The sequence below is a fragment of the Pipra filicauda genome, unplaced genomic scaffold (assembly GCF_003945595.2).
Source record: "Pipra filicauda isolate LSUMZ 115617 unplaced genomic scaffold, ASM394559v2 scaffold875_size61878_pilon, whole genome shotgun sequence".
Lineage (NCBI taxonomy): Eukaryota > Metazoa > Chordata > Aves > Passeriformes > Pipridae > Pipra > Pipra filicauda.
Genome location: NW_024105059.1, coordinates 3074 through 18842, shown reverse-complemented (window position 1 = coordinate 18842; position 15769 = coordinate 3074). Strand labels below are relative to the sequence as shown.

The window sequence follows — 15769 nt, the reverse complement described above, 5'->3', positions numbered from 1 at the left end:
GAGCCTTGGGGATGATGAAGGGCTGGAGCCCCCAGTGTCCATGGAGACTGAAAGCAGCCCAGACTGGGAGTTTGTGTGCGAGTGTGGGTGTTGTGTCCAAGGCTGTGTCTGGGCAAGGGAAGAGTTTGTGTCCCATTGTGGAAGGCCCTTCTGTACCAGTCTCTGTTGATCGTTATGAAATATTTCCTAGGAGAGAGCTGGTCCCTTTCCCACCCATCCGATGGCATCTGGTCCCTGAGCTCTGTGCCAAATGAAAGTCTAAGAGTCTTGGAGGAAGAAAGGATGAGGAGGCATGTCATGTTTTGCTGCAGGAGAACTTTATTGAGAGAAAGAGTGAAAGGGCAGAGAAGACAGTGGAAGGGAGAAGGTCTGAGGTGCAGTAGGGCAACCATCAGCTGAGGTACTTGTGTTGTCGCAGATTTTGGCAGAGCCGGAGCTCATGGTGTGAGGGAAGTTGTGGAGGGCCCTCAGCAGGTGGAGCAGCCCAGGCCTCCCAAGCCAGAGCAGCCCAGGCCTCCCAGGCCGTAGCCAAAGCCACGGCCATAGCCCAGGCCGTAGCCTCCGGCCCCAAAGCCGCCGGAGATGGGCTGTCCCTGGACATTGAGCTCCGTGCCCAGGGCAGCCCCTGCGGTGGATCCAACGAAGGTACTCTGGGGGAAGGAGGTCATGATGGGCCCTGGGAAGTTTTTAATTGTTTTAGATTTTATTTATTTTTTTTTTTTGGGTTAGCGCGGACGGTTTAGTGCTTGATGAGGACGGTGGAGTCCTGGCACTGCCTGACACAGGGCTCGTTGCAGCTGTTGGCCAGCGGGGTGGGTCCGCAGGGGCGGCAGAGGTCGTAGCAGGCCATGGGTGTGGTGTGGAGGGGCCCTGGGAGGGCAGGCAAGAGAAGGGGAGAGAAGGTGAGAGCCGAGAGGGGTGCTCGGCAGGTGGGGGCGGTGGGGGTGCTCGGGGCGGTGTTGCAGGAGGGCTGGTCAGTGGGGAGGCTGGTGTGGGGCTGTGGGGAGGCGTGAGGGCTGCTGAGGCTGGGTCCGAGCGTGCTGGCCGAGAGGGGCCAGGGGGGCGGTGTGTCAGGAGCAGGAGGGGGTTGTGAGGGGCTGGAGGCTCACCTGGTTGTGGGCAGAGAAGGCAGGAGAAGGCTTGAGGAGAAGCGTGGCAGGGAGAGAGGCGCTGGGCCGGCTTTTATGCTGCTCCCGCAGGGGCGGCACAGCCTTGGCCCAGCCCTTGGGGCATTTCTCAGGCAGCAGCTCTTGCCTGGCCCAGCCTGGTGAGTCCTGAGCTGGGCGCTGTTTTCCGTCCCCACCTCTGCACTCTCATGTCCTGTCCTTGAGGTTGTGTCCATCTGACCTTGGCGGCAGCTTTTAATTGCCAGAATTAGACACCAGTGGCTTGGTGTTGTAGGCTTTGTTTGCATTTTCTACGTACCTGACACACAAAAACAAGAACTGTGGTGTCATCACTGAGATCGTGCTATGGCACGCTGACAACATTTCCTTTGTCCATTATTGCCTCCTGGCTGCAACAAACCTTGCAGTTCTCACTGCTCCTCATAGCAACAGTGCTTCAGTCCCCTCAGTGTCTTGCTCTCCCTGTACTGTTTTTGCTTCACTTTTCTCCACATCTTTCTTTCGCTACAGAGCCCAACACACCCTCCCACATCAGGGCTACCTATTTCTGAGGAGAGAGGAAGCGTCACCAAATCAAGCTGCTGGAAACACTTTTCCCAATGCACCTTTTCCTGCAAGGGAACACGGTCAACTTTTGATCCATTTGGTCTCTGCCAGGACAATAATGGCCTTCTCTTGTCTCCAATTGATCCCCAGCCATTCCTGCTGGCCACACCACTTTTTTGGTTGGTGGTCTGGTTGCATATTGTTGTCTCATGTTCTGGTTTTGGTCCATCAGAACCACCAAGTCCTTCTCTGTAGGGCTGCTCTCAAGTTGTTCCTCTCCAAGGCTGTGCTCCTGTCTGGGATTGCCTCTGCTCAGGTGCAGGATTTTGCACTTGGACTTGTTGCACCTCATGATGTTCTCATGGTCCCACTTGTCAAGATCCCCCGTGCCCCTCCCGATGGCATTCCCACATTTGGTTGTGTCAACTGCTCCACTCAGCTTCATGTCACCTGCAAACTCACTGAGGGTGCACTCGATCTCACTGTCTACATCACTGATAAAGGTCTTAAAGAGCACCAGTCCAGGGCAGAGCACTGAGGGTCTTCACTTGTCACCAGCCCCACCTGTCCATAGAGCCACTGAGCACCACTCTCTGGCTGTGTCCACCCAGACAACTCCTCATCCAGTTATTTCTCCACCCTTCAAACCCATATATTTCCATTTCAGAGAGTAATGTCATGTGAGACCATGTTAAAGCCCTTACAGAAGTTTAGGCAGATCGCACTGGTTGGATTTCTCTTGTCAACCAAAGCATTTCAGCAGAGAAGGACCTTGTGGTCCCGGCTGAGAATAAATGGATCATGGGTTGGCCATTTCTGGCCATTTTTGGTAAAAAGGGACAGCATTAGGAAAAAAAATGAATACTGGTTGAGGGAGTCAACCCTCCTGTCCACCCACTGATGGGGTTCCACAGTGGAAGAGTGACATGGACTTGTTTGACCAAGAGCAGTGCGGGGAAACTACAACGCTGAAAGGACTGGAGTTGAGTTAATATGAGGAAAAGCTGAGGGAGCTGGAGGCATTTTCACGAGGAGGCAAGAATCCAAATGTGACATGTCAATATGCCATGTCATGACACCACTGATGACGCCCCAATTCTTGAAAGCTTTGCAAATTCCATGTGTCCCAACACACACCATAAACAAGTCATTGGGCTCTAATTCTTGCAATTAAAACCTGCAACCAGGCCAGAAGGACAAAAGCCTCAAGGGCAGGACATGACATTGCAGAATGGAGGGAAGGAAATCACACCCACCTCATGACTGTACCACAAAGGTAAAGGCTGTGCCGCCCCTGCGGGAGCAGCATAAAAGCCGGCCCAGCGCCTCTCTCCCTGCCACGCTTCTCCTCAAGCCTTCTCCTGCCTTCTCTGCCCACAACCAGGTGAGCCTCCAGCCCCTCACAACCCCCTCCTGCTCCTGACACACCGCCCCCCTGGCCCCTCTCGGCCAGCACGCTCGGACCCAGCCTCAGCAGCCCTCACGCCTCCCCACCGCCCCCCACCAGCCTCCCGCCCCGAGCACCCCCACCGCCCCCACCTGCCGAGCACCCCTCTCTGCTCTCACCTTCTCTCCCCTTCTCTTGCCTGCCCTCCCAGGGCCCCTCCACACCACACCCATGGCCTGCTACGACCTCTGCCGCCCCTGCGGACCCACCCCGCTGGCCAACAGCTGCAACGAGCCCTGTGTCAGGCAGTGCCAGGACTCCACCGTCCTCATCCAGCCCTCCCCCGTCCGCGTCACCTTCCCAGGGCCCATCATGACCTCCTTCCCCCAGAGCTCCGCCGTTGGATCCACCGCAGGGGCTGCCCTGGGCACGGAGCTCAACGTCCAGGGACAGCCCATCTCCGGCGGCTTTGGGGCCGGAGGCTACGGCCTGGGCTATGGCCGTGGCTTTGGCTACGGCCTGGGAGGCCTGGGCTGCTCCGGTCTGGGAGGTCTGGGCTGCTCTGGCACCTGCTGACCGTCCTTGCCATCACAGCTGACACCCCCAGCACCTGCCCTTCTCACTCTGGCACCAATATCTCCTGCAAGCAAAGCACCTCGGCTGATGGTCGCCCTACTTGCACCTCACACCTGCGCCCATCCCACTCCCTGCTCCTGTCTCTTTACTCTATTGTCTCAATAAAATTCTCCTGCATCACAGCCTCTCATGACTCCTTGTCATTTTTTCTCCCAGTGGTCTCACAAACTGCCTTGGCAAAAGCCAGGCCTCAACAGGCCATTGTGGTGGGTGCACAAGAGCCACAAGATCCTTCTTAACAACTAGGACACCACCACCAACACAGACTGGCACAGCTTGAGGGTCCTTTCTGAGCAGGGGACCAGCCCATCTCCTGCTACACCAAAAGCTTCCACACAACACTACTCTTACCTGTGCACACCACACCAAGGGCTCTGGCATCCAGCACACCCTGCACAAACTATTCCCCAGCAGGACTCCTCAACCCTCCCAGCAAACAGAGCCACAAAATCCTCCTGTTGGGCAGCAATTCTTCAGTGCAGCTGATTCAACCCCCTGCTCAAGCACGGCAAGCATCAGCGGGGTTTCCAGGACCATGTGCAGTTCAGCTTTAGATCTCCCAGGACACAGGACCCACCACCTCTTCCACTCTGTCAACACCCACATGCTGAAGAAGGCTTGGCTTCCTTTCCCATGGAATTCCACCTCTTCTCACCTGAGCAAGGGCTTCTTGTCGTGCACCAGTGCATTGTTGACAAAAGCTGGGCTCCCTCAGCTTCATTCCCTGCCATCAGGGATTTACACACTGATGACACCTCCAGTCTGTCCTGATCCCCTGGCAGTCCAAGCCCTCTCAGATTCACCTCTAGATAATTCTGTGTCCTGATGTCCCTGTTCTGGTCTTCTGCCCCAGAAACAGGACTTGGCATCTTTCCTCACTGAACTCCAGGAGATTCCTCCATGGCCAGGATATCAGGTCCCTCCCTCAGCACTCCAGGCTTCACCCCACCTTTCCCCAGGGACTATTGCACACCCAGTCACACAACCCCCCTCTCTGGGGGGATCCCTGAGACCCCCGCACTCCCTGGCACCCCCAGCCCAGCCCTGCACTGGCCCAGATGCCTCTTGCCTGCCAGGCCCTGCAGCCCCAGCAACGCCCAGACACACATCCCCTTCCTGCCTCCCCTCCTCTTCCTCCCCAACACCTCTGCTGCCCTGGGGGACAACCCTCAGCACACTCAGCTCCCCTGCATTTCGGCAGCTGCTGGCACTCAGCACAGCTCCAGCCAGGCTGCAACCAGCCCAACTCAGCCCCACTTAGCAAAGGCACTCAGGGAAGATGCAGGCAACTGCAAACCTGTCCCTCTATCCGCAGCACCTGCAAAATTGGCCACAAGATCCTACAGGGTGCAACTGGAAGGCTTTGAAAGGACAAGGCAACCCTCAGCAACAGTCAGGGGGGGCTCAGTAAGGGAAAGTCTCTCCTGCCTCATTTCATATCCTTCTGTGTTTATGCCCCTCCACTCAGGCATGAAGGGAATGTGGTGGATGCAGTTTGTTGGGCTTTTAGTCAGGTCGATGCTCCTGTCCCTCCCTGCACCCTCCTGGACAAGACAATTGTCCAGCTGTGCAGGAGCAGCACAGGCAGCAGTGGGGGAAGCCCTGGGGGATGACAGAGCTCCAAGGGGGACAGTGACTGGGGCTCCATCTGCCTGCTGACCCATCCCCAGCGCTGGGCCCCAGGGCTCCAGGGCAGCGCCACTTCTCTCCCACACTTTGATCCACGCTCTGCAAGCAGGACAAGTGGCCAGCAAAAGCCAAAGGCCATTGTGCAGCCACTGTCCCCTGCAAATTGCCCTCTCCTGAAGGCTCTTCTTTGCCTCTGGCAGTGTGGTCAGAATACAGGAACAGATGGAAATGATGTAAGACCAAAGCTCCAGCCTGTATGTAACCTTTGTCGACCTCACCAAGGCTTTTGATACTGTGAGCAGAAAAGGTCTGTGGCAGATTTTGGAATGTTTAGGATGTCCCCCCAAGTTCCTTAAAATGATCATCTCACTCCATGAGGATCAGCATGGCCAATCAGATATGGCAACACACTTTCTGAGCCCTTCTTAATTAAGAATGGTGTGAAACAAGGCTGCGTTCTCGCTCCTACCCTATTCACAGTCTTCTTTAGCTTGATGCTCCAAAGGGCCACAGCAGACCTCGATGATCAGGACGGTATCTACATTCGATACCGTACTGATGGAAGCCTATTCAATCTAAGGCGTCTGAAGGCCCACACCAAGACCTTAAACCATCTCGTCCGGGAGCTGCTTTATGCCGAAGACGCCGCCCTTGTTGCCCACACAGAAGCAGCTCTGCAGCGTTTAACATCCTGCTTTGCAGATGCTGCTGAGCTCTTTGGGCTGGAAGTCAGCTTAAAGAAGACAGAGGTCCTCCATCAACCTGCACCTCAGGAAGTCCCCCATCATCCCCACATCACCATTGGCCAATCAGAGCTCAAATCAGTCCAACAGTTTAATTACCTCGGTAGCCTCATCTCCTCGGATGGTGAGATTGACGGAGAGATAGACAACAGGTTAGCAAAGGCTTTTAGTGCTTTTGGAAAACTCCACAAAAGACTGTGGCGTAATAAACACTTGAAGAAAAGCACCAAGATCAGTGTTTACAGAGCCATAGTGTTGTCTACTCTCTTGTATGGTTCCAAATCATGGGTCATCTACCGCCACCACCTGCGTCTCCTAGAACGCTTCCATCAACGCTGCCTCCGTACAATCCTAAACATCCCCTGGTCAGATTTTGTGACCAACACATCTGTTCTAGAGCAAGCAGCAGTCACAAGTATTGAGGCCATGTTACTGAGAACACAGCTGGGTTGGGCAGGGCACGTCTCAAGGATGAAGGACCACCCCCTCCCTAAGATCTTGCTCTATGGTGAACTTGCCACTGGCTGCCGCAAGAGAGGAGCCCCGAAGAAAAGATACAAGGACTCCCTGAAACAACATCTCAGCCTTGGCCATATTGATCACCATAACTGGTCTACTCTGGCCTCCAATCGGGAGGCCTGGAGACACACCATCTATAACGCAACTGTCTCCTTTGAGAACGCACGCAGGATCACCCTCGAGGAGAAAAGGCAACACAGAAAGAACCGTGTCTTGCAGAATTTACCACCTAAGGAGTCTTTCTGCTGTGCCTTTTGCAATCGGATATGTCTGTCACGTATTGGCCGCATGAGCCACCAGCATGCCTGCAACAAATGTGGATAGAGCCTTCCCAAATCTTCGTTCACGAAGCCTAGCCATGATGATGAAGACCAAAGCTCCAGCCTGGAAGGTTCAGAACATCAGCTCTCCCAAAACAGCTCCTGAAGCAGATCCTGAAGCAGCAGCTGCACTGCTGAGGCTCTCATGCTTCCCTGGCTTATACAGGAACACCCATACTATGGCAGAGGAGTAAAGAGGAGCCCACTGACCTTCTAATAGCAATTATTGGGTTTGGCTCAGAGTTGCAAAATATCAAAACATACAGGTTCAAAAAACCTTATGACAAAAATACAGAATAGATAAATTAATGTCATAGACCAGCCTGGGCAAAAAGATTATCCAGCCTGAGTTTGCTGTTTGGTCACTGGATTATTCATGAGCTGAAGAAACACGGTTTAAATGACAGAATATGCTGTTGGGCAATTTTGGAAGCTCCAAATGGAGCATAACAGTGGGTAGGTGCTCACCCTGACCAACCTTGAATTTTCCAGATCATCCCTCTGCATCCTGGAAGTGCCATCAGGAAGTGCTCCCAGGCACCATGACCTTTCCAGGCTACGGGAGAGTGACCTCCCAGGAACAAAAAGCAGCTTCCTCAGCATTCCTGCGCGCAGTAAAATGATTTATTTACATCCAGTTACAAAGAAGAGGGTTCACTCTGCACAACAGAACCACAAACCACAGCACACGAGTGGCATGAGGTAACCTCACTAATGACACCTCTGCCTCCAAAGCTTCACTCAGGTTTACAAACCTCCCTGAAATGCACTTCCCATGCAAATCCTCCCAATTACAGCTCAATCTCAAAAGTTGCTGCCAAGGTCAGATGGATACGGCCTCAAGGGCAGGACATGACATTGCAGAGGTGGGGAGGGAAAACAGTGCCCAGTTCAGGACTCACCAGGCTGGGCCAGGCAAGAGCTGCTGCCTGAGAAATGCCCCAAGGGCTGGGCCAAGGCTGTGCCGCCCCTGCGGGAGCAGCATAAAAGCCGGCCCAGCGCCTCTCTCCCTGCCACGCTTCTCCTCAAGCCTTCTCCTGCCTTCTCTGCCCACAACCAGGTGAGCCCTCACAACCCCCTCCTGCTCCTGACACACCGCCCCCCTGGCCCCTCTCGGCCAGCACGCTCGGACCCAGCCTCAGCAGCCCTCACGCCTCCCCACAGCCCCACACCAGCCTCCCCACTGACCAGCCCTCCTGCAACACCGCCCCGAGCACCCCCACCGCCCCCACCTGCCGAGCACCCCTCTCTGCTCTCACCTTCTCTCCCCTTCTCTTGCCTGCCCTCCCAGGGCCCCTCCACACCACACCCATGGCCTGCTACGACCTCTGCCGCCCCTGCGGACCCACCCCGCTGGCCAACAGCTGCAACGAGCCCTGTGTCAGGCAGTGCCAGGACTCCACCGTCCTCATCCAGCCCTCCCCCGTCCGCGTCACCTTCCCAGGGCCCATCATGACCTCCTTCCCCCAGAGCTCCTTCGTTGGATCCACCGCAGGGGCTGCCCTGGGCACGGAGCTCAACGTCCAGGGACAGCCCATCTCCGGCGGCTTTGGGGCCGGAGGCTACGGCCTGGGCTATGGCCGTGGCTTTGGCTACGGCCTGGGAGGCCTGGGCTGCTACGCCAACAGGGGCTGCTACGGCATCTGCTGAGGCCCCAAACAACTGCCCCAACAACAACCACCCAGGACCTGCAAGTCACCACATGGAACAGGGATTCATCTCCGTGCCCAGGCTTTCCAATAGGCTCAGCACTTCCAGCTCCTGCTCTCAGGGCTCCAAGCATGGAAGCAGCCAAGGGGCCAGCCTGCACTGCCTGCAAACATGGCCCAGCTCCCTCCTCCTCTTCTCCCCCTTCCTTCTCTCCAGTGCCCCTTCGGCTCTGGCCAGTCCCCTCTGCTGAAAACACCTTCTCACAAGCCACACACCAGCGGCCTCTTCTGCTGGGCTGCTTCCAACAAGGGGAGCAGCAAGACCTCGGGACTCTGGAAAAGTCTCCTGCAAGAGAGGGACCTCATCTGATGGTCACCCTGCTTGCACCTCACACCAGATCCCTTCCCCTGACTGCTCCTGCTTTTTTACTCTTTAGTCTCAATAAAGTTCTCCTGCATCACAGCCTCAGATGACTCCTCCTTTTCTTTTGGAATTCCTTTGGTCTCACATCCTCACCCAGCACAATGTCAGGAACAGCAGGCCATTAGGGAGTTGAAGAAGAGTCACAAGACCTTTCTTAACAAGTACCCCACCAGCACTAACACACAGACTGGCACAGGCTGGGGGCCCTGCCAGAACGTGGCACAAACCCATCACCTGCTACACCAAAGGCTTCCACACAACAAGGCTCTCCTGCACACGCCTCTGCCAAAGTCTCTCTGTGCCAGCACGCACTGCACAAACTCTCTTCCCCAACAGGACTCTTCAGCCCTCACAGTAAAAACAAGAGTTTCAAATACAACAGGTTTGACAGGAACCCTGCAGTGCATGTTGTTCAACTCTCCTGCTCAAGCAAGAGCAGTGAGAGGAGGTTTTCCAGGACCTTGGCCAGTTCAGTTTTAGATCTCCCACGACAGAGAACCCACTACCTCTTCCACTCTCAGGTCACACTCACACTGAAACAGTCTTCCCTTCTTTGCCCACGGAATTGTATCTGTTCTCCCTGTTACCAATGGCCCCTTGTCCTGCCCGTGTGCTCTGCTGACAAGACCTGGGCTCCCTCCACTTCAGTCCCTGCCAACAGGGATTTTCACACATCAGTGAAGGTCTCTCTGTCCCTCCTTGTTTCCTGGCAGTCCCAGCTCTCTCAGCCTCTCCTCTATCAAAGATGCTCCAGCCCCTTCACTGTGGGTGGCCCTGCCCTGGTCTGGATTCACTAAGTCCATGAGCTTCTCCTTCCACTGTGCAGCCCAGACCTGCATAGGATGTCCCATATGGGACCCCAATAAAATTCCAGAGAGGAAGGGCCACCTCTCTTCACTTCAGGGCAACGTATTTCTGAAATCCATCTTGGGCACTGCTGTGCTATTTCCAGTCAAGGGTCATTGAGACCTTGTGGCCCTTGGATTCTCCACCAGCACCACAGGTCATGCTCAGCAAAGCTGCTTTCCAGCCTCCCAAACCCCAGTGTGACCTGGGGCCCAGGGCCGTTCCTGCCCAGTTGCAGAACTTCACATTTCCCCCTCTGGAACTTCAGGAGATTCCTTTAACCTTCAATCTCCCACGTCTTCAGGTCCCTCTGACTGGTGGCACAACCAGTCAGTGCCTCAGTCATTCCCCTGGACTTTACATCATCTGCCAACTTGCTGCGGGGGCAACAGTCCCCCTGCCCATGTCATGGCTGAGCATGTTGAACAGTGTTGGTCCCATGGATCCAGCCCTTTTCCTGCTCCCCTGGAGACTTGACTCCTTCTGCACTTCAGGTCACTGATCACAGGTCTCTGGCCCAGCCCTTCAGACACTCAGCACTCCACCTCACTGTCCACTACCACAACCTGGACATTCCTGGGTAGTCCAGTATCATGCACTGGGAGACAGTGCCAAAGACTTTACTAAAAGCTTGGGGTAAACACCAGCCATGGCTCTCTCACCATCTAAGATTTTCTTCTCTCTAGATAACACAGAGCTCTTTAATACATCATTTCCCCTTCCAAAATCAATGCTAATTTCTCATCATCAGCTTCTGCTTCTCCACAGCCTTGGCAGTGCTTTCCAGGAGACAAAAACTATCCAACGATCACCCACAGGAACAAAGAGCCTGGTAAGCTGGGAGCAAGGTGGGGAGGGAGAAACTGCACTGGAAAGGGCAGGTCTTCATGCTCATGCCCAGCACAGCTGCACAGCCCAGACCAGCCTGACAGGGCTCACAGGGAATGGAGGCCTGCTTGACAACACACCCACAATCTACAGCACACCAGGGACATGGGGGGACTTCACTAATCACACCTCACCTTTACAAAGCTTCGCTCACATCTTCAGCCCTCCCCGACACGCACCATCAACTCCAGACTTTGGCCTCTAATACTCACAATTCAAAGCTGCTCCCAAGGTCAGATGGACACGGTCTCAAGGGCAGGACATGGAATCACAGAATTCCAGAAACGAATGCCTGCACTGTGACAGAGGACGAGGGAGGAGCCACTGACCATCCCCTACTAATTATAATTTTTGTGTCGTAGGTAGAGGATGTTACAACTTACAGGTTATACCTTGTGAAACCTCATGGCTTAAATGTGGAATAAGGGAACTGGCGTCACAGACCAGTCTGGGCAAGAACAGATCAAGCCTTGTTGGGGGTTTGTTTATTGCCTCTCTTCAGAAGGTCAAGAAATAAAGTTTAAATGACCAAGTACCTTGTGATGAATATTACAAAAATCCAAGTAGACCATAGGAACGGAACCAGACCAGCCTGAATTCAGCCTGAACAGCCTCAAGTTTTCCAGGTCCTCTCTCGTGATCTCAATCACGATTCCAGGGGATGAGCTCTCTTTCACCCCTCAAGAATTGCTCCAAAGGACTATGACCTTTCCAAGCTGATAGAGAGTGACCTCCCCAGGACATCAAATGGCTCCCTCAGCATTCCTGGGTACAACACAATGACTGATGGACATCCAGTCACACAGAACAAGAGGATCCACAATCCACAACACATCCCCAAACCACAGCACACGAGGGCCACAAAATCACCTCACTGATGACATCACACCTCTCCTGGGCTTGGTTATTTCCTCAGCCCACTCTGACACACATCCAAGAATCCAACCCTCCCAAATCCCAACTCCTCAAAGCTGCCGCCAGCTGACAGGGCTGGGCCAAGGCTGTGCCGCCCCTGCGGGAGCAGCATAAAAGCCGGCCCAGCGCCTCTCTCCCTGCCACGCTTCTCCTCAAGCCTTCTCCTGCCTTCTCTGCCCACAACCAGGTGAGCCTCCAGCCCCTCACAACCCCCTCCTGCTCCTGACACACCGCCCCCCTGGCCCCTCTCGGCCAGCACGCTCGGACCCAGCCTCAGCAGCCCTCACGCCTCCCCACAGCCCCACACCAGCCTCCCCACTGACCAGCCCTCCTGCAACACCGCCCCGAGCACCCCCACCGCCCCCACCTGCCGAGCACCCCTCTCTGCTCTCACCTTCTCTCCCCTTCTCTTGCCTGCCCTCCCAGGGCCCCTCCACACCACACCCATGGCCTGCTACGACCTCTGCCGCCCCTGCGGACCCACCCCGCTGGCCAACAGCTGCAACGAGCCCTGTGTCAGGCAGTGCCAGGACTCCACCGTCCTCATCCAGCCCTCCCCCGTCCGCGTCACCTTCCCAGGGCCCATCATGACCTCCTTCCCCCAGAGCTCCTTCGTTGGATCCACCGCAGGGGCTGCCCTGGGCACGGAGCTCAACGTCCAGGGACAGCCCATCTCCGGCGGCTTTGGGGCCGGAGGCTACGGCCTGGGCTATGGCCGTGGCTTTGGCTACGGCCTGGGAGGCCTGGGCTGCTCTGGCCTGGCAGGCCGGGGCTGCTCCGGCACCTGCTGAGGGTCCTTGCCATCACAGCTGACACCCCCTGCACCTGCCCTTCTCACTCTTGCACCAATATCTCCTGCAAGCAAAGCACCTCGGCTGATGGTCGCCCTACTTGCACCTCACACCTAGACCATCCCACTCCCTGCTCCTCTCTCTTCACTTGTTTCACTCAATAAACTTCTCCTGCATCAAAGCCTGAGACGCCTCTGCCTCCTTTATTCTACCAGGGATTTTATAACTTCACCCCCTACACAGCCAGGCCTCAACAGGCCATTGGGTTGGGTCGAAAAGGGCCACAAGACCCCTCCTAGGAAATATCTCACCAGCACCACCAGCAGCACTGACTGGATCCTGAGGGTCTGTCACAAAGTTACACCAGCCCATCACTCATCACACTCAGGCTTTGACATGACAACACTCCCTGGCACACCCCAACCCTTTGCTCCCTCCCCAAACACCTCCAGTCCCTCTTACACCATCTCCCCTCACACACACGTCCCAGGACCACCCACACAAGGCCCCATGTCCTTGTCCCCTCGTGCTCCAAGGACCTTGGGGAACCCATGCAGGCTGTCCAGCTCACCACCCACCCTTCCACAGGGTCCTCAGCTCACCCCGCTCTGGGCCCTTGTTGCACTGTCCCTCTGGCTGCCTGCTCCCCATTCCTCCTGCCTGGGAGTCCCTGGGCCAGGATCTCACCTTGTTGTGGGTCTTCAACTGATCCCTGGTGGAGATGCCCCGGCCACCATCCCCTGCTCACTGCAGGGCCCCACAGGGACCCATTCCGGGGGTCTCTGCACCACCAGCCTCCCTCTCCAGGGGCCCTGCATCACCTGTGCACGTGACCCCAAGCCCCCATCCCTCTGCTCTCACGTCCCACAGCAAGTCCCCTTTGTGAGGTCACCGTCACTGGGCATTCCTCAGGCACAGCCTGGAGACCTTGGAACCAGGGGCAGGGACAAGCCTGGGACCCTGCTCTGCTGACAACTTGGGGCTCTGCGGGGTTGGGGTTGATCTTTGCAGGACACCAAGTGCCCACCAAGCCCCTCTCTCAGTCCCTTCCCTCCGGTGGACAGAAGAGAGAAGAAGATGGAGAAAGGCTCCTGAGTGGAGTTAAGGACAGGGAGATCAGTCACCAATCACCATTGTGGGCAAAACAGACTCTACCCAGGGAAAGCCATTTCGTTCATTAAATTCAAACCTTCAAGTAAGATAATGGGACAGAAACGCAGATCTTGAAATACCTTCCTCCCACCCCTCCTTTCAGCCAGGCTCAACTTCACTCCCCAGTTCTCTGCCCCCTCTCCCCAAGTGGCTCAGGGCGATGGACAAGGTGGGTTGGGGTTGGACCCGATCTCTGAGGGCTTTTCCAACCTCAACAGTTCCATGATTCCATGACTCCATGGTATTTATTTTAGTGGGAAGGTGATTCCAAGATTTAAATACATGATGGTAAGTACAGCAGGGATTTTACTGTTTGGAATCTCCAGCTGAGTCTCTGTTCTGATTGTAGTAAATCCTCCTGAAGCACTTTGTGGATAAATCAAGGATAAATCAAGGATTAAGTGCCACTAGACCTTCTTACATTTTTTTCCTTCCCCACTCTCCACGTAAATAATTCAAAATTAATTATAATTTCATGCTAATCTATTAACATTTATTACGTGTTTCATCCATGTAGTGGGTTGGACTTAATGGTCCTGGAGGTCTTTTCCAACCCTAATGATTCCATGATGTGATTTTAAGTAACAAAGTGGTCCCTGTTTATCAAACTCTATATTAATTTAATATAATAAAATTAAATTAATAATTAATAAATCTAATAAAATCCAATAAACAATTTAATAACATTCAATTAATAAAATTAAATAATTGATCATATTTAATAAAATAATAATTAAGTGTAACTCATATCAAACCACCTTTTGCTGATGCAACTTTTCCGTGTCCTGTGGACTCACCATTTCCCCCGAGGTGTTGGACAACACCTCTTGTTGCCTTTTCCACCCCTCACAGCTTGTAAATCCGTGGATAAAAGGACTCAGAGATCCTCCACCATAGAATTCAACAAAGAATATCAACCCCAACAGGGAGGGGCAACGTCCTGATTAAATAACCCCACCCTCCAAACCAGCTGCAGACAATAAATACATGAACAGACCCTACAAGCAGCTGATGGAGAAGGAAAAATAAGCCCCTGAAGATAAAAAAAAAAAAACCAACCAAAAAACCTCCTGTTCTGAGTAAATAGTTTTTTAATAATTAAAACTATTATCTTTTAATATTTTTAAGTTCTTTAAAAGCTCGGAACAACTGTCAACCCCCCCCCCCCCCCAGGGATTAAACAAGGAATAAATGTGCTTTTGTTTGGAAAAACCCCTCTGGAAGAGCTCCATCCCGGTTTAGCCACATCTCCTTGGCGCTTGCGGGGTGGAAATATCCCTGGGCCCGCCTCCTGGGTTTATCCTGCTGGGATTTACTTCTTCCTCACCCCCAGCCCAGAACGGGGTGGGATTCAAACAGCAAAAAAGGTGCTGGAACAGGTTTCCCGGAGAGGTTGTGGATTCCACGTCTCTGGAAGTGTCCAAGGCCTGGTTGGAACAACTTGGGATAGTGGGAGGTGTCCCTGCCCGTGGCAGGTGGGGCTGGATGGGCTTTAAGATCCTTTCCAGCCCCAAATATCCCGGTTTTCCCTCAGTTACTCAAGGCTTGAGCGGCTTTTCCTGGTTATTTTCGTGGAATCCTGGAGCAGTTTGGGTTGGAAGTGACCTTTCAAGGTCGTTTTCCTTCACTGGGGGCTCCTGGAGAGCTGGAGAGGGACTTGGGACAAGGGATGTGGAGGGACAGGACACAGGGAGTGGCTTCCCAGGGTTAGATGGGATATTGGGAAGGGATTCCTGGCTGGGAGGGTGGGGAGGGGCTGGGATGGAATTCCCAGAGGAGCTGTGGCTGCCCCATCCCTGGGAGTGTCCAAGGGCAGGTTGGAGCAATGTGGGATAGTGGGAGGTGTCCCTGCCCGTGGCAGGTGGGGCTGGATGAGCTTTAAGATCCTTTCCAGCCCAAAATATCCCGGTTTTCCCTCAGTTACTCAAGGCTTGAGCGGCTTTTCCTGGTTATTTTCATGGAATCATGGAACAGTTTGGGTTGGAAGTGACCTTTCAAGGTCGTTTTCCTTCACTGGGGGCTCTCCCGGAGAGCTGGAGAGGGACTTGGGACAAGGGATGTGGAGGGACAGGACACAGGGAATGGCTTCCCAGGGTTAGGTGGGATATTGGTCCCTCCTGAGCCTCCTTTTCTCCGGGCTCAGCCCCTTGTAGGTGAGTTTTGGGAGTAATTCCAGGAGAGTTTCAGAGTTAAACAC

The 15769-nt window shown here is 54.4% G+C and overlaps 3 protein-coding genes across 3 annotated transcripts; all 3 read left to right on the top strand.

Moving 5' to 3' along the window:
• The first annotated feature begins 2966 nt into the window (after window positions 1-2966).
• On the top strand, window positions 2967-3737 carry LOC113994753 (feather keratin B-4-like). The gene is made up of 2 exons (XM_039390830.1): window positions 2967-3057; window positions 3272-3737. Exon 2 carries the CDS (start codon window positions 3292-3294, stop codon window positions 3634-3636), a length of 345 nt encoding a protein of 114 aa, XP_039246764.1. The 5' UTR covers window positions 2967-3057; window positions 3272-3291; the 3' UTR covers window positions 3637-3737.
• A 4025-nt stretch (window positions 3738-7762) lies between these two features.
• LOC114000392 (feather keratin B-4-like) lies at window positions 7763-8646 on the top strand. The gene is made up of 2 exons (XM_027744681.2): window positions 7763-7967; window positions 8199-8646. The coding sequence occupies exon 2, from the start codon at window positions 8219-8221 to the stop codon at window positions 8555-8557; it is 339 nt and encodes a 112-aa protein (XP_027600482.1). The 5' UTR covers window positions 7763-7967; window positions 8199-8218; the 3' UTR covers window positions 8558-8646.
• A 3030-nt stretch (window positions 8647-11676) lies between these two features.
• On the top strand, window positions 11677-12562 carry LOC114000396 (feather keratin B-4-like). The gene is made up of 2 exons (XM_027744687.2): window positions 11677-11816; window positions 12056-12562. The coding sequence occupies exon 2, from the start codon at window positions 12076-12078 to the stop codon at window positions 12418-12420; it is 345 nt and encodes a 114-aa protein (XP_027600488.1). The 5' UTR covers window positions 11677-11816; window positions 12056-12075; the 3' UTR covers window positions 12421-12562.
• Window positions 12563-15769: the final 3207 nt, after the last annotated feature.